This window comes from Protopterus annectens, chromosome 14.part0 (genome assembly GCF_019279795.1).
Source record: "Protopterus annectens isolate FY-2018-M chromosome 14.part0, PAN1.0, whole genome shotgun sequence".
In the NCBI taxonomy this organism is placed as follows: domain Eukaryota; kingdom Metazoa; phylum Chordata; order Ceratodontiformes; family Protopteridae; genus Protopterus; species Protopterus annectens.
In genome coordinates this window covers 906,991,594-907,015,723 of record NC_056748.1, presented here as the reverse complement: position 1 = coordinate 907,015,723, position 24,130 = coordinate 906,991,594, and the positions used below count along the sequence as shown (strand labels likewise).

Genomic DNA, 24,130 nt, shown 5'->3' with positions numbered 1-24,130 from the left:
CCGTGCTCAGGCCCTAAACAAGGTATACACAAGGTATGGTAATCCCTATGAGGTATCTGTTTCCCACAAGAAATACAGTTATTCACTTTTTCTGACATCCGGTTAAATACTGAGGCAAGAAAACCAAAATGTTCCCCAACGGGGTACTTAGCCAACTCTGATTCGGTCTGAAACTCCGACTTCGGAAATATTTCAGAACGCCAACCTGCACTCGCAAAACTGCTTCTGCATCGGACCATGCGGCAAAAAAGACTGAGGATATGACGTCGGTCATGCGCATTAGTACCCTGACGTACTGACGTCAGTCTAATGCGCCCTGACCGACGTCAGCCATATACTCTGGTATTCGGGCCGACTGGACAGCGGACTACCCAATAGTTAGGACTGCAGCAATGTGGAATGAAGAACATCTGTACTATGTTCTTCATCTCACATTGCTGCAGTCCTAACACTTGGGTAGAATCCCAAAGCAGAGGTAAGGGAGGATGGCTAAACTATAATGAAGCAGGAGCTGCCAAAATGCCCTGCAGCACAGCAGTGGCAAAACCAGCCCTGGATTTAGAATAGAGAGGAAGGTGGTAATGCTTGGAGGAAGTATGCACTGAACTCCAAGTAGCTGCCTCCAAAATATCCTTAGTTGCCACCCCCCTTAGAAATGCTGTTGAAGTGGCAGTAGCCCTAGTGGAATGAGGCCTAATCCCAGCTGGAATCTCCTTGCCATGATGGGAGTAACAGAATGCAATGCAAAACCCAATCCACTTAGATATAGTTTGTTTAGACACAGGCTTGCCCTGAGAACTCAAAGCAAAAGAAACAAACAACTGCTGAGACTGCCTAAAATCCCTAGTCCTGCTTAAATAATAACGCAACTGCCTGTGTACATCTAAAGTGTGCAAAATCTTTTCCCCTATTTTGGGGATCTGCATAAAAGTAGGCAAATGAATAGTTTGGTTTAAAGCCACACTAGAAACCACCTTAGGCATAAATGAAGGATTAGTACGTAATGATACCCTATCCTTATGAAAAATCAAAAAAGGCTCAACCGCCATAAGGGCCTGTAGTTCAGAAACCCTTCTTGCAGAAGTAATGGCCAACAAAAAAGCAGTCTTCCATGACAAGTATTTCAATTCAGCAGTAGCCGCAGGCTCAAAAGGTTGTAGAGTAAGTTTCTCCAACACAAAATTGAGGTCCCAAGCAGGAGTAGGAGCTCTACGTGGGGGTCTTATATTCTTTGCCCCTCTAAGAAATTGCTTGAACAAAGGATGAGAAAACAATGGTGGGTCACAATCGTAGTGAGCTGAAATTGCTGCAGCATGAATCTTAATGGAAGAGAAAGACAAACCTTTGTCCAATAATTCAGTAAGATATTGAAGAGCCACACTCAAATTAGGCTCAGAAACATCCAAATCCTTTGCTGCACTCCAAAATAAAAATCTCTTCCATTTTTCTGCATACACTTTACGTGTACTAGGTCTTCTGGCTTCCATAATCACATTCAAAACTTGTTGAGGAAGTTGAGACCTGCTGTGGTTCAAAACAGAATATGCCAGGCTGTTAGATGAAGAGAGTGAAGCTTGACATTGAGTAGATGACCGTCCCTCTGAGACAAAAGGTGTGGAATTAAAGGTAAAGGCCATGGAGGCTTCCTTACCAGAGTCCTCAGTAATGGGTACCAGTGTTGCCGAGGCCAATCTGGTGCTATCAAAATCATCCTTGGCTTGTCTTGTCTGACCTTTAGGAGTACCTTTGGGAGGAGAGGCAGAGGTGGAAAGGCATACACATGAAGATTTTCCCAACTGAACGAAAGAGCATCCACTTTCCAAGCTGTGTGATGAAACCTTTTCGTGCAAAACTTTGGCAGCTGGTGGTTTAGTGGAGAAGCGAACAGATCTATGTCTGGAGTTCCCCATGACACTGTCAATTTTCGAAATACATGAAGATCCAGTTTCCACTGTGGGGATCCATGATTTGCCTGCTTAACACATCTGCTAAGGAGTTCTGTGCTCCTGGCAGAAACCTTGCCTGAAGAGTTAGCTGCAAGCTGAGCGCAGTCTCCCACAAAATCATTGCTTGCCTGCATAGAGGATAAGAATGTGTTCCCCCTTGCTTGTTGATGTACCACATGACAGTTGTGTTGTCTGTTAGAATCAACACCTGCCCTGGAAGAAGTAACTCCTTGAAAGCCATTAATGCAAACTGGACTGCTAACATCTCCTTCATGTTGATATGTAGATGCTGTAGTCTGGCAGGCCACTTGTCTTGTATCCACTTTCCATTCAGATGAGCTCCCAAGCTATGTCTGAGGCATCTGTCGTTAGAATCTGACTCGCCTCTGGCCGGGTCACAGAGAGTCCCTTGTTTAGGTGACATTCCTGAGCCCACCACAAAAATTCCTTTTGAATGCAAGGTATTATTGGAATGACAGTGTCCAAATCCTGGCAGTGCTGTGTCCATACATTTTTAGATACCATTGTAGCTTCCTCATATGCAGTTTGGCATTGGGAAGCACCAGAATACAAGATGCCATGAACCCTAAGGCTTGAAGGACTGTCCTTGCAGTCAGCCCGGACTGAAGAGATAGTTGATGGAAGTAAAGGGAAAGATTCTTTTGTTTGTCCGGGGTTAAAAGGCCATCTGGGCTGCTGTATTCAGTCTCACACCCAGAAAGCACATGTCTTGAGAGGGTACTAGACTGGACTTTATTTCGTTCACAGAATACCCCAGGCATCTTAGCACTGCTATCACATATTCCAGATGCTGAAGAAGCTCGTCCTTTTCTTGAGCCAGAATCAGACAGTCGTCCAAGTAAGGATAGATTTGTATTCCTTTTAGCCTGAAGAAAGCTACAACTGGAGCCAGAACTTTTGTGAATACTCTGGGCGCAGTAGATATTCCCCAACGGGGTACTTAGCCAACTTTGATTCGGTCTGAAACTCCGACTTCAGAAAATTTCAGAACGCCAACCTGCACTCGCAATACTGCTTCTGCATCGGACCATGCGGCAAAAAAGACTGAGGATATGACGTCGGTCATGCGCATTTGTACCCTGACGTCCTGATGTCAGACAAATGCGCCTTGACCGACGTCAGCCTTATACTTTGGTATTCGGGCCGACTGGACAGCGGACTACCCAAGTGTTAGGACTGCAGCAATGTGAGATGAAGAACATCTCAAAGCACAGAAAAATAAATTTAACTCTCAAGATTCCAGAAAACACTCATGCTAAATTAAACAAGGAACTCTGGACCCTAATCAAATCAATCAATGCCAGGCACAAGGTAAACAATGCCACCCAAGTGAAGGATAACCACAAAGCATTATTTAACCATGTTAGAAACTTCAGAAATAATGCACTGCAGTATGCAGAGCTAATAGTAAATGATATCACATACTAGGACCCAGAGGACACTGCCAATCTCTTAACAGACAAATTTATCTCACACTTCACCCACTCTCTCCTTCAATATCCCCGGGTCACATACCTGTATCTAAACCCCTCAAATCTCCCAATATCAAGTCCTCAAGGTACTGTCTGTGGCAAAGTACACTACTTCTACAAGGCCATACAACATACTTGGCTACCTACTGGTCAGCCTGAAAGACTTGTTAGACCCCTAACACAGGCTATTCAATATCAGTCTTAAAACAGGATTCATGCTGGATGAATGGAGAACAGCAACATTCATTCCCATGCATAAAGACAGGGCTTCGATGGACCCATAAACTTGACCAGCTTAATCTTTAGGTCTATGGAAAGGATCATTACTGAATTATAAGCATATAGGTAACCTACAGACTCTTGATCCAAGCCAGTTTGGAACCAAGGGCAGATCCTGCCTATTTAGCCTGGCAGTCTTCTTCGAAAAGTTGCTGTAAACAATGGATAAGGACAAACTAGTACACACCACATATCTATACTTTGCAAAGGCATTCAACACCATCCCACAGTTGGGTATCATAGATAAACTCTCCATGTTAAATGCAAATCATTGCAGAACTCAGCAGATAGCAAACTGTCACACAAACAGAACTTGGGGAAATTAAGGGTGGGAGCTCTGCCTTATCCAAAAGACGTGCGGTGTACCCCACAATTAATAAGTCCTTGGCCCAGTCTTTGGCATTTACTTTTTGAAGGTCAAAGCTAATATTAAGAGTTGGTGACTGACCTAGTTAGCAGATGACTGCAAACTTGGTGCCATCATAAACTTCCCAGAGGACACTATAATCTTCTAAAAAGGCCTGGCTCAAACAAAGAGCTGGTGCCAAAAGCATGGTCTAAAATAGTGATGGCGAACCTATGATACATGTGTCAAAGATGACACTCCACAATGTTTTGGGTGACACTTCAGCGATCACCAACACCAGAGTTACCAAATACACTGCTTTTGCATTTGCTGCTCATGTGAAGTGCACTGAATTATTTTGTGCCAGGAGCTTTTCACATGCCAAACCCAAAAGGTTTGCCATCACTGGTCTAAAACTAAAATAACAAAAAATGTATAACTGCATTCTTTGGCAAGAATGACTGCCCTTGTAACTATCACATCAACAACACACCTCAGAAAAAGTACAGTTTTGTACCTACCATAAATGTAGATGTCCGAACTGGATAGCATCTGCAGTCATAACAACTGGGTTGTCCTGTCGTCAGGCAGCCCTTCGGTCGGCCGGATTCCAAAGTCCGGGTCCGGCTTCGGCTGATGTCGCACTTCACCCGACGTCATCTCTGCTGGTCTTCGGGTATAAAAGCATCAGCTGACGCCATTTTCCTCAGTGTTTCTTGCCCCAGATGCCAGTTGCCCTCTTGGAAGGCTAAATTTTGGGAAAAATGCCAATGTTTCCAAAAAGGTAGAAGGCAAACACAAAAAATAAGCATGTATGTACATATATACAAACAAATACACCATAAGAGACTCCCCCCCAGCTAGCTATTAGGAGGGTAAATACCCTAGGAGTACCACAGAGGGGAAGGAGGGAGGGTAATCCTGACTGCAGATGCTATCCAGTTCGGACATCTACATTTATGGTAGGTACAAAACTGTACTATGTCCTTCATGGATGCATCTGCAGTCATAACAACTGGGTAGAATACCATAGCCAACTAGGGGAGGAGGAAGAATAGATTATGGTGTGGTTAGGATCCCTTGCAGTACAGCAGTGGCAAACCCTGCTCGGGATCTGGAATACAGAGGTAAATTATAATGCTTGGCAAATGTATGCACGGAGGCCCAAGTAGCCGCCTCAATAATGTCCTTGGTTGCCACTCCTCGTAAGAAGGCTGTGGTAGTGGCTGTTGCTCTTGTAGAATGAGGCCGTATGTTCTGTGGAATTGGTTTTCCATGGAAGGAGTAACAGAATCGTATGCAATTTCCTATCCATTTGGAGATTGTCTGTTTGGAAATTGCTTTTCCTTCCCTTCCTGTTGCATAGGCTACAAAAAGCTGGTCAGTTTTCTGTTACTTTTTGTTCTGTCCAGGTAGTAGCGTAGCTGTCTGTGTACATCCAAGGTATGCAGTATTCTTTCCCCTCTGTTTTGTGGGTTGGGGAAGAAGGTAGGTAGGTGGATTGCCTGGTTTAAAGACACTCTGGATACCACCTTAGGCATAAATGTAGGATTAGTCCTCATGGACACTCTATCTTGGTGGAAGATTAGGAAGGGTTGTACTGCCATTAGGGCCTGAAGTTCAGAAACCCTCCTTGCTGAGGTTATTGCCAGTAGGAAAGCAGTTTTCCATGATAGATGCTGTAGGTCTGCTGTTGCTGCTGGTTCAAAAGGTGGGAGTGTCAACTTTTCTAGCACAAAGTTCAAATCCCAAGCTGGCAGTGGTGGTTTCCTAGGAGGTTTTACATTCTTGATCCCTCTGAGGAACTGCCTGAGTAGAGGATGCGAGAAGACAGGTGGATCAAAGGTGTATTCTGCTGAAATAGCTGATGCATGTATCTTGATGGAGGAATAGGACAGGCCTGTATGCAGAAGCTCTGCCAAGTACTCCAGAATGTTAGCAATATCTATATTCGACACATCTTTTCCTCTTTCAGCACTCCAAATGACAAACCTTTTCCATTTCCCTGCATAGTTCCTTCTAGTTGAAGGTCTGCGGGCTTCAAGGATAATGTCTTTAACCCTTTGGGAGAGATCTGGATTAGTTGCTGCTATGTGATGTGCCATGCAGTCAATTGCAACGTTTTTAGGTTTGGATGCATGATGCTGTAGTTGTTCTGAGTTAACATCAAAGGCATCAAGGCTATTGACCACATTTTGTCCCGAGACATGCTCCTCAGCAATGGGTACCAGTGTTGTCTCGGTCAGTTCGGAGCTATCAGGATTATCCTTGGACGTTCCTCCTTGATTTTTAGTAATACCTTGTGTATCAAGGGAAGAGGTGGGAATGCATATGCTGTCAGACCTTTCCAGCTGAAGGAGAGCAAATCCACTTTCCATGCAAGTGGATGGAATGTCCTTGTGCAGAATTTTTTGAGCTGGTGATTGAGAGGGGAAGCGAATAGATCTATCTGTGGCATTCCCCATTTCTTTGTGATGGTCTTGAAGATGTCCGGGTGTAGCATCCATTCGTGAGCATCCGAGGTGGTTCTGCTTAACATGTCTGCTAGAGTGTTCTCCTTTCCCGGTACAAACATTGCCTGTAACTGGATGTTGTAGCTGAGTGCCAGGTTCCAAAGGTCCAAAGTCATTCTGCATAGGGGGTATGCATGAGTGCCTCCCTGTTTGTTGATGTACCACATGACTGTGGTGTTGTCTGTCCTTATCATCAAATGGCCTTCTTTGAGAAATGGTCTGAATTTTTGGATTGCCAGTTTTACTGCCAGCATTTCTTTTAGGTTGATGTGTAGGTGAAGTTGGTCCTGTGTCCACAATCCTTGTATGCATTTGTCCAGCATGTGAGCCCCCCATCCTAGGTCTGAGGCGTCTGTTGTGATGGTTTGGTTTGCTTGATAGTTGTGAAAGGGTAGGCCTGGGTTTGACTGGCATGCTTGAGCCCACCATAGGAACTCCTGTTTTAGGCATGGGAGTAGTGGAATTTCTGCTTCTAGGCTGTGCCTGTGTTGGGACCATAAATTCTTTAGGTACCACTGTAGTTTTCTCATCTGCAGTCTGGCATGTGGAACCAAGATTATGCATGATGCCATGAAGCCCAAGGCCTGCAGAACTTTTCTTGCTGATAGCTTGTTCTGGTTTGTTAGTGCCAAGAAGTAAAGAGGGAGTTCTTTTTGTTTTTCTGCAGTTAGGAATGCCATTTGTTTTACTGTGTCCAATTCCGCGCCCAAGAATGTCCTTGTTTGGGATGGAATCAGCCTTGACTTTTGTAAATTGACTGTGTATCCCAGTGCTTGTAGCAAGTAAATGACCCTTTGTAAATCTGTTGTCAGCTTGCTTTTGTTGTCCCCTTGTATCAGGCAGTCGTCCAGGTATGGATAAATTTGGATTCCCTGTAGTCTGCAGTGGGCGATTACTGATGCCAGGCATTTTGTGAATACTCTGGGCAGTAGATAAGCCAAAGGGCAATGCTGAGAATTGATAGTGCTCTGATCCTGCAAGAAATCTGAGGTATCTTCTGCAAATTGGTCGAATGGGGACGTGCAGGTATGCCTCCTTGAGATCTAGAGTTACCAGCCAACACTCCTTGCCCAGCATGGGAAGAAGTTGCTGTAGGGTCAGCATTTTGAATTTTGGGACAATGATGTATGTGTTTAAGGTGGACAGGTCGAGAATAGGTCTCCAACTTTTTTCCTTTCTTGGAACTAGGAATAGTCTGGAGTAGAATCCTTTGCCTTGTTCTGTTATTGGAACTCTTTCCACAGCTCTCATCTTTGTTAATTGCATTATCTGCTGTAGAGCTTCTGTTTTTTGATTTGGAGGCAGGTTTGGCATTCCTCTTTTGACTGGTAAAGTGTGGAAGTGGAAACGGTAACCTTGGTCTATGGTTTGCAAAATCCACTTGTCTTTTGTGATATAGTGCCAGTTTTTCGAAAATAAGGTTAATTTTCCGCCTAATGGTGCTGCTATTTGTTCCCTGGTAGGCGGATTTAGAATCAAGTCACTGTGACTGTCCTGTTGTAGTGGTAGTGGCTGTGCCTGTGCCTCTGTTATTACCTTGCCACTGTCGTCCTCTGTAGGCACCCCCTCTGAATTGATTTCTGCCTCTGGAACGTCTATTCCTGCCCCTTTGGGATCTTGTGGAATCAGGAAATGACCAATTTTTGGCAGGCCAGTTCCTGCTAAACCTTGGGGGCTGAACCTGCAAGAAATCTTTAACCGTTTGTACAGATTTTGCCTTTTCTTCCATTTTCTTCATTACCTGCTGAGCAGGTGTACCAAACAAACTGGTCTTATCCATAGGAGCATCTAATAACTTAACTTTAACATGATCCGGTAAGACTTGTTCCTTCAGCCATGCATGTCTTCTTATCACTGTGCCAGTCATGGCTGATCTAAATGAAGCCTCCAGTGCATCATAGCCACATTTTAAGGAATGGTTACTAACCTGTTGTATGTTATTTACCATTTCTAATAGACATTTCTTATCTATAGAGTCATCAGATGATAGCTTTTTAGTTAACTGATCAAGCATAAACTCTTGGTATTGTATCATGTGAAACTGACAGTTTAAAGCTCTAGCTGAGAGAGTAGCAGAGGTGTAAACCTTTTTGCCCCATCTGTCTAAAGACCTGGCTTCCCTTTCAGAAGGAATAGGGTTTTTTGCTGTGGTCGAGGCTACTGCCTTAGGCCCCTGGGATATAGTTTTGGGGTCTGCAAGTGGGGCCTTGTATAGGTGATGATGAGTGTCTGGCACCCTGTAAAATCTATAGGACAGGAGGTATAGCTAAGGGCCTGTGTTGTGGTAGGTGCAGAAAAGTCCTAAGTCTTTTTCTGGAATCTGAGAAATCCTGTTGCTGCCATTGGAATTGTTCTCTCATGGCATGTAAGGTTTCCCCAAAGGAGAATTCTTCTGGTGGAGAAGCAGCTGGAATGGATTCTTCAGCATCTGAGTCTTCATAATTGGAGAAAGGAGCCTCTGGCTGGTCTGTAATATCTGAGTCATCCGCAGAATCATCAGAGGACACAGGCTCGAGGGGCTCTGCTCTAGGTCTCTTTTCTGGGGGCTGAGAGGCCCTGTCTGGGTGAGATTGAGATCCCCTAATTAAGGATATTAAATCTTCTGCCAGAGTAAGCATTTGTGAACTAGAAGTGGGCCTGGTTGAGGGGGGTTTAATAGGCACTGATTTAGTAGATTTGGCTGCTTTAGCCCTGGCAAAGGCCTTAATAGACATGGCTGCAGGAGGCCTAGCAGCACCACGTGCTGGGGTAGAGACATCCAAAGGGATGGTGTCTGATAAGTCACTAGTAACCACTGTAGTAGGTAAAATTTCTGAGGCCGATTCAAGTAAAGTAGCCGGAACCTCAGTACTAGTCATTGATTCGGCTGTACTCTGATCAGTTTTCTCGGTTTCAGCCGAAACCGAGACACTCGCGGTTTGCTTAACCATGGTTTCGGCCGAAACCGCGGACCGCGAGTGTCGGTCTTTTTCTTTGCGTTTTTTAATAATTTGGGTAGTCGGAGGATCCGACGGCATAATGTACGCAAAATCAGAGCCGAAAAACTGTTTAGCAAACTCCGACCGATGCCTAAGCGTTCGTCGGTTGAATGAAGCACAGGCCGAACAGGCTGCTACGTCGTGGTCTGGGCCTAAACAAGGCAAACAGTAGGAGTGGAAATCTTTATGAGGTATTTGTTTCCCACAAGTTAAACAGTTATTGACTTTTTCTGACATCGGCTGAGGCAAGAAAGAGTCCCCAACGGGGTACTTAGCTTTTAGAAGTCTTCGAAGGAGTATTCGGTAGTAGTAATCTCTGGATCTGACCGACCGGCACTTGCGAACAGCTTCTGCTTCGGGCGCCACGCGGCAAGAAAGACTGAGGAAAATGGCGTCGGCTGATGCTTTTATACCCGAAGACCAGCAGAGATGACGTCGGGTGAAGTGCGACATCAGCCGAAGCCGGACCCGGACTTTGGAATCCGGCCGACCGAAGGGCTGCCTGACGACAGGACAACCCAGTTGTTATGACTGCAGATACATCCATGAAGGACATCTGAAGTGTTAATCTGGGAACCTATGTTGGCAAGGATGATCACCATGTATCCATTATTTTAAGGAAGTCCTTTCTGATTGCACAGCTTACATCTTAAAGTATGTTGTCCATGTCCAGGGATACAATCATTGCACTGCACTCATATTCATTAGGCTGATCATTGAGAATAATGCCCTTTCAGTATGTACCTGTCCACAAAGTTATCACAACTGGAAATACCACAAAGATTCCTCACTAAGAAAATCAAGTGCTTAAATAAAATAAAAACAAAAAAATAAAAAATAAAAAAAAAACTATACAGACTGTCTCAACACCTTGTCCCTCTTCTTGTTATCATACAGGCTACCAAGAGGTGACTTACAGTTCCTCATGTATAGAGCCCCAACAGACCTTGTCCTCTCAAACCTATTACGAATTACAAGTTCTATGGTGGTAAAAACACTCACTCAAGGGATTTTAATCTCTTCTGCAACATAAACAGAACATGCTGGAGGGATAGGTATGTTTCACAGAGAATTCTGTTTCTATGGAACTGTCTTCCATTCCAAATAAATTAAGTATTTCTCTTATTCTACTCTAATGTAATTTGGATGAATGGATGGGTAACTGCAAATTCATCCCTATGAATAAATGATGCAGGTGAGTTCTATTCTGACCTCTCCTGTCAGTTTCTCTGTAAAACAACCTGGAGACAGAAAACTGTCCAGAAGATTTCTGTGACAACTTTCCAAAAGTATGCAAAGAGATGAAATGGAGTATCTGATGGCCTTTTTCATTTCAAATAGCAGCTTGCAAATACTCAGCATAGGTTATCTAACAACGCTGTTGTATGCCTCTACTGCTGTTTACAAAATAACTGGAAGGAAATAGTTCTAGTACATAAAAATACATTGAAGCCTTTGAATAACTAAGTCCTCTATTACAGATTTTAGAACACTGGTAGAGTATGTTAGAATTAAAAAATCAACCACCATTAGTAAGGTCATGTGCTTGGGGGGGGTGTTCAGCCTTTTCTCACACCCCCTTTGCCTCAGCTCTTGATAAGTAACACTTCCGTGACCATTTGTTGCTCTTCTGACCATTCATATTTTCTCTTGGTCCCTCAGGTGAGCACCTTGGGAAACCGTAAGGGATTTGGGTGGGGAGATGGAACAGCCACATCCTGTCTGGCTGTTGTACAACTCTTTCTGGGTAGGGGAGAAACATTCTTCCAAGAATCGGGGAAGAGACTTGGGATCCTTTCCTTAGTAAGCAACTCTGAGGAGTTTCTTAATGGAGATACTTTTTATGGGGAGGGGGGGGTCGTCTTCCCAGTGGCTAGACACATACAAGAGTTTTGTATATATATTTATAATACCAAAGTGGTAATATAGGTATTATTATTTATGATTGCTATTCTGGTTGTGTTTCCAATTTGAGGATGCCTTCCTTGTAGCCAGAACTTTTCCTGGCAAACCAGCCTTTTGCCCCCCCCCCCCCAATCTTGAGAAATGTTAAAAGAATTCCAGATTCACAAATTACTTTTTTCTTTGGGTTTATTCTGAATCCCTTATTTGTTTCCTGTTTCTCAGTTGTTGAACCACTTTTTAGAATCTTTTGCCATTAGTTGTGCTGTTTCCTGAACAGTTGATTTAGATTAATGTACTCAACATTTGCTTGGTTGCATTCACAGAATCTTTCCATAGGATTTCATAGCTGACATCTTGTGTGCTTCCCTTCTCTGATAAAGTCATTTAGGAGAGTAACAAAAGGAAGGGTTATTTCAAGGAGTTAACCCGTTTTCTTCCATCCTAACAAATCATATTAAAAGTTTTTATTTTCTGCCACTCAGTAATTAAATAAGTGTTTTTATAAGGCTTATTATATAAATACTCAGATAAACTATGGCAGGAAGTTGCAATTAGTTAGGAGAACCCTCTAGGTTTATCTGAGTAATCAGTCTGAATTCCTGCCCCTCTTGTGGGCATTTTCCAACCGACCCTGGCAATTCTTTAAATCTTTCCATGAACTGTGGCTTCAGGTGACTTCAGATTTTTAAATATGGAGAAACTGTGAAAGGTCTATAATTGGTAGTATATTGATTTTTTTTCCATTCAGTTACCTTAACGCGTGTTTAAGGTCAACACTCCTGATATTTCTCAGGTACAGATCAACATATCGAGACTTTACCTGTCCTAGGACCTTTATTTACACCTTTTTTTTAAGTAATTGTATTCAGTCCCTATGCAGAGGAGGGCCCCTTCATGAAAATAGTTATTTCGTCATACTTTTAAATTACTCCTCATTGGAAGCCAATGGAAGGTATGTGGAAACTAATGTATTTCTCTCCCCCTCGCAAAATCCTGACAGTGCTGTAAATCTACCTTTGTAGTCCAAGATTAATATGTCTAATGATATTGGGACAGAGCTGAAGTCACAAGATCTTCACTTCTTCTGGACCCTTGAACTGAAAAAAAAAAAAGTTCTTCACTCACTTAATGAGCATAGTGCTTTAGGTTCTTTAGTGTCCAATTGAACAGCCAAAATCTTCACCCCTTTGCAGTCTGATACTGAAAATACTGATTATCTCTCCTAGATAGACCAAGCCATTAACACAGAGTAAGATTTTCCTCCAAATTCTCCCCTTAATGTGCCAGATATGTCACGGGACCTAATAGTCAAGGCCATACTACAACTAATTGCATTTAAGAACCAGACCGGGGTCCCACTCCCCCCTTTGAGACTGGCTGGTCTGATTCTCATTTTTCTCGGGTGTCCTTTTGAATGGGTTGGAGGTTCTTGGACTTAGCAGTAGGAGGGAGGCCAGCGGAGTGACGGCTAGCGTTGGCATTTGAATATAACACATGAAGACTTGCTCTGCTGGCTTCTCTCCCTTTGTGGAGTATGGGAGGTTCCAGCCCATTTGGAGGGACATTTGAGAGGGGTGGGGATCAGATTGGTTGGCCGGGGGTGGGGGGTGGGACTTTGGTCTGGTCCTTAAATGAAGACTCCTGTGTGCAGAAGCTGAAGTGGTGCAGTGATAGCGTTGTCGCCTCACAGCAAGAGTTTCTCCCATTCGATTCTCGGCTAGAGCGCCTTCTGTATGGAATCTGCATGTCCTCCCCACGGTCGAGTGGCGTTCGAAAGACATGCGTTAATGGGCGTGCCTTCATTGAAGGTTGGGCGTCGAGCTGGCACCTTGGCACCGTAAAAAATCTACTGCCAATCATTAGCGGACTGGAATTCCACTGTGGCGACCCCTAACCAGGAAAAGCCGAAAGAAGAACATGCTTCATTATAAATTTTTAGCATATAATTATATAACATTAAAATTAAGAAAATATTCTAAAACAAATTATTGACAAACGGTCAAGATAGCATTACCTGAGACAAAGAAGGTGCTGGTGCTAGATTTACATCATTCTGACTTGGAAATTCACCAACAACTGGACCTGAAAATGTAAATTATGTAAATAAAAGGGTAATAAACATTTCAGAAATTATTCTAACAATTTTAAATACAGCATAAAAAAGTCTGATTTAAAACCTCAAGTAGCTTGAACAACCACACAAGGCAGTAAGGCTTCTTATACCAGTAAATCTGTTTTACGTCAGAATAATACTTTTGCCTTCAGCATAATACAAACTAATAAGAAGTTATGTACTCACCATAACGTTCCATCTGAGTAGGTAAACTTCATTTATCTGCAACCTGTGGGATGCGGATCCGATCTCGGATCCGAGCCGGCAACTTTACAAAGCTTAGATCCGAGCTCCTAGCTCCTCCCCTTACCCATAATCCCCTGCCAACCCTGACTGACCTCAGATCAAGTTTTCCCGTAAGCACTATAGTGGATAACTAACTACATTATCAGAACTGGTACATCACTATATGACATGAAACACATCTGAAGGTCAGGGGGACGGAGGGGGGGGGGGACGGTTGCAGACAAATGAAGTTTACCTACTCAGATGGAACATTATGGTGAGTACATAACTTCTTAATCTGAAATAGTTAACTTCATTTGGTCTGCAACCTGTGGGACAGAGTCCCCAGCTACCTAAACCTTGGGCGGCCTTCACGGAAGGATATTCCGGAGCACTGCGGAGCCAAACGAAGTTCTCCCTCTGGAGGTAATGTCCAATTTATAATGATTGATGAAGGTATGAGATGAGGCCCAAGTGGCTGCTGAACGGATATCATCCAAGGAAACCCTGGATTTAAAGGCAGCAGATGTAGCCATAGCCCTAGTTGAATGGGCACAAACTCCTTGAGGTGCGGGCCTGCCGGAATTTTGATACGCTGTAATGATACACTGTGAAATCCATCTCGATAAGGAAACTTTTGAGACCGGTTTACCTAGATTAAATTTGGCAAAGGAGATGAACAACTGGTCGGATTGTCTATGACCAGATGTCCTATGAATGTAAAATCTAAGTTGTCTGTGCATGTCCAAAGAATGTAGCCTGTACTCCCCTTTGTTCTGGTAGTTAAAAAAGAAGACCGGCAAATTGATAGATTGGTTAATATTAGATTCAGAAACTACCTTCGGGAGGAAGATTGGTTAATATTAGATTCAGAAACTACCTTACCTTCGGGAGGAAGGAGGGCTTGGTCCTGAGGTAAACCCTATCCTTGTGAAAGGCTAAGTATGGGGTTTTCACAGAAAGAGCTTGCAATTCAGATACTCTCCTCGCTGAAGTAATAGCCACAAGAAAGGCTGTTTTCCAAGACAAATATTTGAGGTCTACTGAAGACGCCGGTTCGAAGGGAAAGGCTGTCAGGGCTTGTAATACCAAGGTCAAATCCTATGGAGGTACCGCTTCCTTTATTGGAGGTCTAAGAAGAAAGGTGCCCTTTAGGAACGTTTTGCACAATTTTGTAGTAATCAAAGGACCCATTTCAGTACCTACATGGTAATGAGAGAGATAGCTGCTAACTGAACCTTAACTGTAGAAGAGCTAGCTCCGCCATTAAAAAGACCTGAAAAAAAGTCCAGCACCGCAGGCAAGGTAGCTGTAAAAGGGTCCAAATTATGGCGTTCTGCCCAGATAGAGAAACGCTTCCATTTAGTACCATAGACCTGCCTAGTAGAGGGCTTGTGCGCTTCTACTAGGATAGTTTTAACTGGAGAAGAGATACCGGGAGTCCTATCTACAAGTGGAACTGGAGCAGCCAAGCCACTAGCTTGTGGCTGGCCAGGTTGGGAAGTGGGAGCCCCTGGGGGTGAAAGATTAGATCCGGAAGGGGATCTAGAATCCAGGGCGAATTCACTTGATGAGACCAGAGGTAAGGGAACCAAGCTTGGCAAGGCCAGAATGGGGCAATGAGGATCATCCTGCTCCCCAACTGACTGGCTTTCTGAAGAAGTTTCAGCATGAGGGGAAGAGGAGGGTAGGCATAGAGATGACCGGGTGGCCAAGCATGCACCAAGGCGTCCCTCGGGGCTTCCCCGGCAGGGGGAATGAGAGCAAAGTAATTGTTGCATTTCGTGTTTGAGGGAGATGTGAAAAGATCGAAACAGGGCTGCCCCCAAACGGCAAAAATTCGACTCGCTACTCGAGGATTGAGGGGCCACTCGTAAGGTGAAAGGATGGTGCGACTCAGTCTGTCCACCAGGATGTTGGTCCATCCCGGAATGTGCGTTGCAATGAGAAAGCAGTTGGTGGAGATCGCCCATTCCCACACTCTCATGGCTTCTCGACAGAGTGGGTAAGACCTGGTTACCCCTTGTTTGTTGATATACCATACCACAGACATATTGTCTGTCTGGATTGCAATTGTTACTACAGGCAGAAGGCTCTGAAGTGCTTGCAACGACAACAGCACTGCCCTCATCTCTAGAACATTTATGTGCAATAAGGTCTCCGAATCGTTCCACATGCCTTAGACCGTCCTGCTCGAATAATGCCCCCCGCAACCCAAGACAAGAGGCGTCCGTGGTCACCGTGGCGAGAGGGGGGCCGTGGCAAAGGGGCGTCCCGCCTGGGGGTCCGGCGACTGAAGCCACCAAACAAGAGCCCTCTTGCAGGCCCTGCTGAGAGAAATGGGGTGACTCAAGGGGTATTGATGAAGGGACCATTGGACTTGGAGAGTCCACTGTAAAATCCTCATGTTCAGACACGCCATGGGAAGAAGGTTTATAGCGGCTGCCATGGACCCCAGGGCCCTAAGAACTAATCCCGCCGGAGGTTTTGAAGATTGAAAGATGGCCCGCACACGTGCCCTCAAAGTGTGCAACCGGTCGGGAGTTAAGATGACTAGTTGCCTGTTGGTGTCCAGTCTGGCCCCGATAAAATCTATCACCTGAGTCGGGGTGAGAGAGGACTTGTCCGAGTTTATAGTGATCTCTAGTTGCGGAGCAAGGTTTCGAAAGTAGTCCCTGGCTAAGCATAGTAGATGCCTTGTCGGGGCGGTGAAGAGCCAGTAGTCCAGGTACGGGAAGACCTGCATTCCCTGGAGTCTCAGGTGGGCCGCTATCACTGCTAATACCTTGGTGAACACCCTGTGGGCTGAGGTGAGACCAAAGGGGAGGACCCTGAATTGATAATGACTGGCTCCCAGCCGGAAGCGGAGAAACCTCCTGGACCGTTCGTCCATCAATATGTGGTAGTACGCGTCCTTGAGGTCTATGGAGCACATCCAGTCATTCTCCCACAAGAGGGGGAGAATAGATTGAAGAGTGACCATCCGGAACTTTTCTTTGGTTACTGACAGATTTAGTAGGGAAAGATAGAGGATGGGCCTTAGGTCCCCCGTCTTTTTTAGCATCAAAAAGAACCTGGAGTAATAACCCGATCTGGACTGGCCTGGGGGGACGTGCTGGATGGCTCCTTTTTCTAAAAGCAGCCGAATTTCCGCAGCTGCTGCCTCCCTCTGATTGGGTGGAACATCAGGGAGGTGTCCGGGGGTGTCGGGAATGTAGGAAATCGGAATTCTGTATCCTCTGGATATGATACGAAGCACCCAGCGGTCTGTTGTAATGGACTCCCAAGCTGCCAGGTGCTTCAAGAAATGCCCTCCGACTGCCTCCAGAGTGGAGCAGTCAGGCAACCCCTCAGGGTTGCTACGTGGGCAGATCAGAGAAGGCTTCTCTGGACCCAAAGTTCTTTTGGTCCCCTCTGCCTCTAGGGCGGCGTCCACCCTGTCCTCTGCTGCGGAAGGATTGGGAGTCCGGAGCGGACTGGGATTGTTGCGACTTTCGGAACCACATCTTCTTCTGTCCCTTTTGGTTCTTGGAGAAGGACCTCTGGGGAGCAGAGAAGCAGACTCCGACGGCAGACAACGTCTTCCCGTCCTTTTCGATCTGGACCAAAGTCTCGCGAACTGTCTGGCCAAATAGGGCAGAACCATCGAAGGGGGCATTCACAAAGGACGCCTTGAAGGGTTCCGCGAAATCACAATGTCGGAGCCCGGCCTGGCGCCTCATAACTAGGCCTGCTCCGCTGGCTCTAGCGGCCCCCTCTGTAGCATGGGATAAAAGCCGCATAGAGGTGTTGGATATAGACCTAAGAGTGGCCATGCAAGTGGAGTACAACTGTTTGTCCTCCCCCAACATGGACTCCGGGGGCGATGCAGCATACTCTTTGATAAGGTCTCGCTGCAGTCGAATCACATGTGCCATGTAGTTCAGGGACCTTACGGTGAAGGTCGCTGAACTAAGGACCCGCTTCCCGAGAAGGTCCATCGAGCGAGACTCCTTGCTCGAGGGATGGACTGAGGGACTCTCTTGGGCTAACTCCCTCTTGGTGGCTGCCACCACCAACATGTCATCTACGGGGGGGTCCCTTGCTCCAATGGGATTTCTCTGCCGGGGGGCTCAGGATCTTGTCAGGACGTTTGGGGACTGGCTCCACAGTGTCCGGCTCCTTCCACGCCCTAGTAGTGATAAGGTCCACTAAGGGTTCAGCCGGAGGGGACACCCAAGAGGTAGATGGGCCTGCTTCGAACACCTCCACGAACACGGATTCATCCAAGGAAGCCTTGGGGGCAGACCACCCCCCTCTTATCCTAAGCATTTCCATGATGTCTCCGAAGGAGACATCCTCGGGGGGTGACCTTGGGGAGCCTTCCCCCTCATCCAAATCCGTGTCTTCTGTCAAGGACTCGGGGGAGTCCACGTACCTCATCTTACACTTCCGCTTGTGAGGAACATCCTCGGGGGGGGGGGTGTCTGAGGACGACTCACCAGCAATGTCTTGTTCCAGGGGAACGACCTGAGAAGTCAATGCAGGCTGTCCCTGTGGCCGGGCGACGGAAGCCCTACCCAAACGAGAGTGAGTGAGGGATGAAGCCGTAGCAGGGAGCGGGGGCCTGGATGCACTCAACAGAGCCCTCTCCACCACATTGAAGGCCGAGGGAGAGCCACTCTCTCTGGGATCCGAGAGCCAACCCTCACTCGGATCCGATGGATGGATCGGAGCCGGCGCCGAGACCATCGGATCCGAAGGGCCAGTGTGCTCCGACCTGGACGGAGCCGAAGGCACACTAAACCCCTCGGATCCGAAGCTCAGAGCACGGCTCCGAGAGCTCGGATCCGACATGGACGAATCCGGTAAACTCGAAGGAAGAGTCGGAGCCTAAGTACCAGATACTGTCGGCGCCGACCCACCCCCGGCTCCAACGCTGTCCGGCTCCAAGCGCTCCGAACCCGGGAAGCGGGTCGGAGAAGGAGCTATCGAGGCAAAAAGGGTGTTGAGCTCCCCCCGGAGGAGGGGGGGGCAGGAGCACTCCCATCTGCATTTGGGCCTGGATGAACCTTCGCATCACCCGGTCCAAATCAGCTTCAGAAAGGCTACACGTTGATCTCGACGAGGCCACCGAGGCTGGCCGGGAGTGCCGCCTCGATGACCTTGACGAAGATCGGGTCTCCTCCTCCTCAGGTCCCGGTGAGAAGCATGGAGACCGGAGCCGAGAAGGAGGAGACCTGGAAGCCGTGGAGGGAGAAGCCCGCTTAGCCGGGGGGCCGAAGCGGAGGCCTCGGCCCGCCGCTTCTGGTGCTTCTCCCTCCTTTTTTCTTTCCTGGCCTCCCTCTCCTCCGGCGCAGAAGCGGGAGACTGAGTCCCAGCCGGGGGGAGAGAGGCAGGAGTGGCTGCCACAGAAGCCTGGGAGGAGGCCGCAGAAGCACCGGAGGCCGAAGCCAAATCCGGCGGCAAGAGTCCCGCTAGGATCAGCTTTGACCTCTGGTCCTTCAGTGCCCTGGGGTTGAACGCCGCGCAGATAGAACACCGAGAGGAGAGGTGTTCAACCCCATGGCACCGGACACACCGAGTGTGGCCATCCGCTGAGGAGAGCTTATGGCCACACTCGGTGCACTTAGAAAATATTGGTTTTGGGGCCTCAGACATGTTACCTACAGAAAACTCACTCAGTAGGCCCCAAAACACACTAAACACACACACACAGACTACGACCAGCGAGGGATTGGGAGGAAAATTTGACTACAAAAATTTAAAGAGGTTATATAAAGTAAGGTTATAAGAAGGGAAACCTAACCAACACAACACAATCACACAAGTTTAAGGAGAAGATTTTAAGATACAAGGACTTATCTGACCAAAAGACCAGGAGCTCGCAATCTAGCTGCTGTTCAGAAGCGCTGCAAACTAGATCTGAGGTCAGTCAGGGTTGGCAGGGGATTATGCGTAAGGGGAGGAGCTAGGAGCTCGGATCTAAGCTTTGTAAAGTTGCCAGCTGGGATCCGAGATCGGATCCGCATCCCACAGGTTACAAACCAAATGAAGTTAACTACTTCAGATCAACTTTTTAAATAAAGTCATCTACTGATGATCATTTTCCCTCACATTTATTGGCTGTCCAGTTTGCTTCCTGGCTACGGTGATTTGGGTTTGGAGTCATGATGTCCTCTGCCGCCACATGAGTTTTTGTTGCTTGTTCCAGTTTTTACCCACACCCCAAAACATAACATAGGGGAAGCAATGATAATCCAAAACTACCTATAGGGGTGTGAGTGTAAGCATTCTCTGATGGACTGATATTCTGTCTAGGGATAGTTTCTTATACGGCTCCCCGACAACCATTAACAGCCTAAAAACTAACATAAAAATGAATTAAGGCACAAGCTAATACTGTAGCAGTTACAATGATAGATTTATATTATATTAAGACTATGTCTATCAAATTAAGACAACTTTTGGACAAAAAAATTACATTTGTAACATTACTGCATATTACAGATGTTCTAAAAAGGATAATCATAATTCAGAAGTATTACATCATGCTGTTTTGAGATTTATGGCAAATACTGATTATGGTATACAACTTTACCCGAGTATCATCAAATTCCAGCTCAACAAGAACTTGACTTATTGGGAACTCAACCTTAATAAAAAAAAATCACAAGGAAGTGATTTTTGGTGACTGCAATCCCCACACCCCTTGAACTTATACATATCAACTCCACTATCACACAAACTTGAAAGAAAAGGGAAATTCTCAGAAAAGAAAGATCATGGCTGTTGCACACTTATAGACCATACCAGTAGTGATTTCCTATGATAAAACAGTGATGTGAAAGTTTAATGTCAGGGAGTAAACAGCCACAGACAAGCTTTTCCAGTTGTCATATTAATGAGATGTAAGGAAGACTGCACATTATTGCATATTATTTGATTTTAGAAAAAAAACTGACCCTAAATGATAGAATAAATTTTAACGAAGGTTTATGTATAACATTTTCAATAATTTGGTATGGGATAGCTAGCTTTGTGGAGAAGAGGGATAAAACATTGACTCCGAGCCAGACATCCTGGGATCTAACGGTGGTCCAGGTGTTATAAAAGCTGACTAGAGAATCTGAAGGAGTGGTGAAGCAAAGCCTGCTTGTCCTTCTGTGGGAGGGAGGGAGGGTTGGAAGCACATGTCCACAATACACACTCCAATCCCAATCCCAGGTGAAGATGGAAGATCAAAACATACTTGCCTGTAAGGTAGGAAGGGAGACATTAAGGAATTTTGTCACTTCTAGAATAAGGTGAGGCACCTTTGGAAAAGCCCAGTGCATGCGCAGAGGAAATGATACACTAAGAAGATACTCCCACTGATTCCCACTGCACAGATGATGGCATCACTCCTTATGCTCGTCTCTTACTCTGAAAAAAACAAATGCCACAGGGTCCCTGACCATGGGAGAATGAATAAGTCAAACAGCATCTAGGAGAGGCCTGATGGTCACAGTGTGATCAGGACCAAAAGCAAATAATAATAGTAATAACAACTTGATACCTGACAAAATTTTAAAAATGTCCCTGTATAATAATAGATAAATACAAGATCAGCAATTCTATGCAGACCTCCGTTTTACACTGGCAACCGTGAAACACCCTTCTCTAAAATGGCCCCAGTTACTAGGAAAGAGCTTCCAAACAAAATCTGAAGAAACCTTAAAAATCACCTAATGGAAACAAATGAGTGTAATTCCTTTTGTGAACCTGGTTGCTATTTGCTGTAGTTACACCATCTCCTATATCAAGAAACTGGCTATGCAGTTCTCTCAAAAAGTATCTTTAGAAGACAGTGCAAAGGAAAACTACTGTAACAAATGTACCACAATGTAGAAATACAACACAGACTGGAAGGCCCCAGTAGACAGATAAAAGTTTGCATGATGTCAATGCAAGTCTACAGTATGCATCCCTTCATATTGAAAGCTGTCGAAGTACTGAACAGAATTACAGGCTGTTTGTATCAGGAAAAAACTCAGATGGATCACCTTTATTCTTATGAAAGACAGTGCAAAGCAACTATGTAACCAAGGAAAGAACTTCAGTGACTCTGCAGGTGAAGGTCTCGAAACTGACTTTCACAAAAAACTTCAATTTTTTAAATAGACATTAATAGTTTGCAAAAAGTATGCCAGAGATCCAAGTGATCTCTGAAATAAGAAATTTCTGGATAGCTGTATGATGCAAGGAAAACCTCAAAAACAACTCTTCAAGAATGAAGGCTGTGCAACTAAAAGGAAGCATCTGGGATATGTAAGGCCAAGCTGGCATCCAAGTGCATTCTCTCAGATAAGCATTGGAAACATGAGTCTGGTAAACAAGGTACAGTATCCTAACAATATCTGGGCATATATGAAAGCTGGAGGACAAAAAAGTAAACTTTCTTCAAAGCAGTATACATAACACCCAGTAAACCCCTGCAATTTTCTAAAACCAATTTCTAGCCATTTAAAAGTCAAAGAACAAAGCAGAGAGTTTGGTGCATTAGAATTTTCTTAGCTAAGCCTGGCTCTGTGGCGCACAGGAATGGAGCCCAGATTGTAACTCACGTGACCAGGGTATGATTACTGGCCCTAGTACTGGAAGAGTCAGGTAGGAAGGGGGCAGGAGTAAAGAGATGTGTCCTGCTCACTTCTCCCAGGTAGTAGTGGGAGGGGTTGTCGTGCATTCAAGGATACATTGGATAGTATGATCTTGCTGGAAGAGACGGGATATACCACTGTTCATGCTCTGAGGGAAGTGGCAGTGATGGTTGGATGAAACATCCCTTGCAGACGTGAATGGATGTTGTCTGAGGATGGTCCATTACATGCCTCTTCACAGCACCTAGGTGGGTATGCATAGGTTAAGGATGGGGAGAAAACAAAAAAAGTACAGTGGTGTACACTTACCATAAATGTAGATGTTCAACTGTATTCATTGTTGCAGTCCCGACTGTTGGGATTTCCTGCCATGAAAGCCCTTGGCTGGCCCGACTACCAGAGAAAGCTGTTTTCACCTCCCAGGCTGGCGGACGTCCTTACAGACATCAGCACGCTCAGGTATACAGGCAGTCAGCCTTCGTCATCACTTCAGTGTTTTCTTGACATGCTTACAAGCCCCCAAGTATTCCCTAGAAGGACCAAGATAGTGTGGCTCCATGGAGACCCCAAATGTACCTAAGGTGGGCCAAGGTAGAGAGGACTCAAACCAGGGTTGGAAGGTGTAGGGTTCTTGGTTGATTCTATTAGCCCACCTGGTAGGCTGAGGGGGTAGATAGGAGGAAGTAAGAATGCAACAGTGAATACAGTCAAACGTCTACATTTATGGTAAGTGTACACAACTGTACTATATTCTTCATGTTTTGCTGTTGCAGTCTTGACTGTTGGGAAGATTCCCAAAGCTTTAGACAGGGTGGAAGGATATTAAGGAGATGAGAGGTTTTCCTGCAGGATTGCAGATGCAAAGCCTGTACTGGACTTGGAAAAGGTTGCCAGGTGGCAGTGCCTAGTGAAGGTATGCACAGAAGACCAAGTGCCTGACTCCCAAGATGTCCTTAGTGGGAACCCCTTTGAGGAATGCTGTAGAAGTAGTTGTGGCCCTAGTAGAGCGTGTCCGAATCAAATCAGGGGGCTATTTGCCATAATGGCAGTAACAGAAAGAGATGCCGTGGGAAATCCACTTGGAAATAGTCTGTTTATAAACTGTTTTTCCTTCTAAGCCTGGGGCCAAGGTAATGAACAGCTGGTCTATTTTCCTCTACGATTTAGTCCTGTACAGGTAAAAGCATAGCATCCTATGTACATTCAGAGAGTGCAGTAATCTTTTCCCCGTTTTGGCGGTTGAGAAAGAAGGTAGGTAAATGAATGGCCTGATTTAGAGACACATTAGTCACCACCTTAGGCATGAATGAAGGATTAGCTCTGAGGAAGACCCTGTCTCTATGGAAGTTGAAGTGATAAACAGTAGTAGGGCTGTTCTCCAGGTCAGAAACTTTAAGGTGGTAGAGGCTGCAGGCTCAAAAGGAGGCACAGTTAATTTTTCTAGGACAATGTTGAGGTCCCAAAGAGGGGTGGGATTCCTCCTGGGGGACTAATGTGAATAACTCCCTTAAGAAATTGCTTCAGCAAAGGGTGAGAATAAATTGGAGGATGACTAGGGATATGGGCAGAGATGGCTGAGGCATGAATTTAAATGGATGAATAAGAGAGAACTCTGTCAACTAGGTTGGCTAGGTAATCCAGAATGTTGGGAATGCTAACATTTGGCTGAAGCCAGTGCTTCTGCCACCAAATCGAGAATCCTTCCATTTGGCTG

At 45.5% G+C, this 24,130-nt stretch overlaps 1 protein-coding gene across 6 annotated transcripts in view; it reads right to left on the bottom strand.

Moving 5' to 3' along the window:
* The window catches only part of IDE (insulin degrading enzyme), a 3,524,264-nt gene that overhangs the window by 53,446 nt on the left and 3,446,688 nt on the right, over positions 1 to 24,130 (bottom strand). For all 6 annotated transcript variants that reach the window (XM_044056694.1, XM_044056696.1, XM_044056693.1 and 3 more), the window contains one exon: positions 13,475 to 13,542. In XM_044056694.1, the coding sequence (XP_043912629.1) occupies positions 13,475 to 13,542 (68 nt within the window). The remainder of the gene's footprint in view (positions 1 to 13,474; positions 13,543 to 24,130) is intronic.